Source organism: Austrofundulus limnaeus, unplaced genomic scaffold (genome assembly GCF_001266775.1).
Source record: "Austrofundulus limnaeus strain Quisiro unplaced genomic scaffold, Austrofundulus_limnaeus-1.0 Scaffold43, whole genome shotgun sequence".
Taxonomy (NCBI): Eukaryota; Metazoa; Chordata; class Actinopteri; order Cyprinodontiformes; family Rivulidae; genus Austrofundulus; species Austrofundulus limnaeus.
Window position 1 is genome coordinate 1168644 of NW_013952445.1, and position 3261 is coordinate 1171904.

Consider the following 3261-nt stretch of genomic DNA (forward strand, 5'->3'; position numbering starts at 1 on the left):
AAACTCTCAGACTGAAGAAGTCTCTTGGAGGAGAGACGAAACGTTTCATTAGAGAAGAACCCGTCCAGAAGACCTATACAATTTTTTTCTTTATCTCATATTGACTTAGCTTCACATAATGATATTCTCAAAATTATGACTTCTTATGGCAAGATATAGTTTCATAATTGTGGATCATGTCATATTTATGGATCACAACTTAGCATTTTTAATTTTGACATTTTGTGCCTTACCATCTTATATTTATCTACAATCTCAAAGATGTCAATTCATGATCACTTGGGATTTTACATTATGTGTGAGATTTCTCGTAATAGCATCACATAATTATATCGAAAATGTTTTTAGAATCTCATAATGATGCTATCTCAGAACCACTAAGGATTTTACTGTGTGTTTGAGATACTTCATGTTAACTTAGTATTACATACACTCAAAAGATATGACTTCCCTTTTATGGGATACCAGCTCAAATTGACTTCATTATAAAATGAGATCCTATCTTATAATAACTTAGGAATCTTATATTATATTTGGTAGCTTATCTAATAATCCTTCCAAAATTATCATGCTGTTCATTATTTTACAGTAGTTTCAGAAAATACACACTTCAGCTTTAGTTCAGTCAGCGTGTACAGTTTCAACATTTCCTTCAGACAGGTTACAAAAAGCTGTAAAGAAAAACAACTAAAGCAAGTTTGGTCTGTTGGACGTTCAGTACTGCAATAAAGGTCTGAAAAAATGTCAAACATTCCTAAAGGCTTTCAAACAAGAAAGGTAAGTTCTGTTTGAAGTTCAACCCTCATCACACCACCCCCCACCTGAAGTTTCAACTTTATGTTTACAAGTTTATTGCATACAGAAAATATAATTCAACCAAAAAGAAAATTAAACAAGTTTTTTTTATTACTCTATATGTCAGCATATTAAAAAGGCAAAGCATTTCTCAGTTAAATAAAAACAGCAACATAAAACCAAACACGGCTGGCGTTACAGTGAGAAGTTACAAAAAGTTGCAGGTTAAGGTTGTTTTGTTTTTAAATCACAGAYGTCTGTTTTGTGCAATCCTTTCCAACAAGTAAAGCAAAAAGGGTTTTAGAGTCTCTGAGCAAAAAAAGTGGTTCATTTAGAAAACATGTCGCTGCTTCCACAGCTAACCATTTAGTCACGTAGTTTTTTGAAGAAACAAGTAGTTCAGGTCAGACCTACATTAAAACAAATAAACCCCTAAAAACATCTAATTAACAAAATCTGGGTAAAAACACGTACCGCTAGACTGAACTTTTAAAAGCTGCTGCCAACGTTTGTGATGACGAATCTTTCTCAATGAGAGTGAACATCAGGAGTTTACGAGTATTACATAAAGTTTTGCAAGTTTTCTAGTTAATGTGAGTGCTTCAAAAAATAGAAATTAAACCCGTTTAAGAGGCCTGAAGAAAACAAACTTGACTCATGCTGGCAGAATGAGAACAGGCAAGGTAAAGGAATAAAATAAAGGAACAGGTAAGGTTTGTGTAAAAATGAATCTATAAGGATACCATTTAGCAATCGCAGTAACTAAAATAGCATCATCTTCCTAATCTACACTAAGTTTTTGAACAGGTAGGTCTTCAGAGATAAATCTTTAAGGTGTAACCATTTTTCTCTGCTGGCTGCTGTAGCACAGGAAATCCCGTCATTGTGAAGCTTAGCGACTCTCCTTTTTAAATACAGCGCTGGGATTCCTGATGGCAGCTTGTTGCTAACAGTGATTAACCATGAAATTTTAAAGATGGAGAATTTGAAAATAAGTCAGTATTGAATAATTCCTCATTTGACTCATTTTGACAGCACTGGTCACAAATATTTATTACAATGAATTATGGTAAAATCCTTTAAATAAGATTTAAAAAAAAAGGCTTAAGTGAGCGTGAACTGATTTCATCATAACTGTTCGTTTAGATTAACTACCCTGACTTTAATGCAGATATCAGGATGGAAATACTTTCTGAATCCGGTTGATCAACTACACAAACAGATTTCTCTGCTTTTCTGCTTCACACTAACCGATTTTCCCTCCTGGCCTTGTAACTTGCATTGGTTTGGCTCTTTAATGGAAACAAAATGAATAAGTTACCCCTCTAAGTTTTTAAATAACTAGTCAAAAACTAAATCTAAAAATATACTTCCCCTTTTTCTTCCTTAAAACGTAAAATAACTTCTTTCCAGAATACTTCGGTTTGGTTTCCCCCTGCAGCAGCTGCTGTTCTGACTGAACTGAGGAGCTGCTGCCAAACATCACATCTGGAAGCCAAGAGTCGTCCCGCGATGTCGGGCTTACATGGACATGTGTTCAGGAAGCACATAGGAGATGTCRTCCCACGGGTGGCGGTACAGACCCTGCTTCAGCCTCTTCTGGTCCAAGTAATGCCCTGATGAAAACACACACGTTAGAAGGTCTTATCTCACCCGGATAGGTGAACTCGTTGCTGAGTTGAAGTGGGACTCACCGATGAAGCCCATACTACGGCCCAGGACAAAGATCCCATTCAGAGCACCGATTTCAATAAACTCATCTGCTTCTGCTCTGGAACCGGAAATACATTTATGGGAGAAACAATACAGAAAAAGTGATTTTTTTTAAATGAAAAATAAAATATACATCAGTATTTTTGTATAGAAGACATAAAAAAAGACATTTTCCCTCAAGAGTCCATAGTAATTGTCTGATTTTCTTACCGTGTGAAGCCTCCACACGTCCTGAGCAGGTCCACAAAGGCAACGCCAATGAAACCATCTACGTTTAGGATCAAGTTAGGTTTCTATAAAAAGATCATCAAATTTAGTTTTCTGCTTGTGAAACGACACAAAAGAAGCAAATTTCCRCATGAATTGAGACCCACACACAAAAAAACTTCCACACCGTCCCATGCTCCTCAGACACTGAAGGAAGATGTAACATAATGTTACAGTTCTAATTGGGCTTACTGTTACACATATTTTATTTCAGATTTAAAATGGACTGAATAAAGCATTAGTGGTATAGGTGAGGGTTTTATGAGGTGATGTACCTTGGAGGTGGTGATTTTCTCTACATCCAGAGCGTAGTCTAGTAGCTGAGTTGAAGGAAAATGATGCTTAACAAAGTCTTTCAGAATCTGCACTCTCATGTCTGGATTGTTAATCTGAAAACAGGAACAAAAGCAGAATTTTATGTGTTTTGAGCACACACACACACACACACACACACACACACACACACACACACACACACACACACAC

At 36.1% G+C, this 3261-nt stretch overlaps 1 protein-coding gene across 1 annotated transcript in view; it reads right to left on the reverse strand.

Annotated features, from left to right (window-relative positions):
* Window positions 1-883: 883 nt before the first annotated feature.
* The window catches only part of aclyb (ATP citrate lyase b), a gene marked incomplete in the record, with an annotated part of 20911 nt that continues 18533 nt past the window's right edge, over window positions 884-3261 (reverse strand). The window contains 4 exon segments of the mRNA XM_014007619.1: window positions 884-2411; window positions 2490-2566; window positions 2719-2801; window positions 3051-3164. Coding sequence (XP_013863073.1) covers window positions 2317-2411; window positions 2490-2566; window positions 2719-2801; window positions 3051-3164 — 369 coding nt within the window.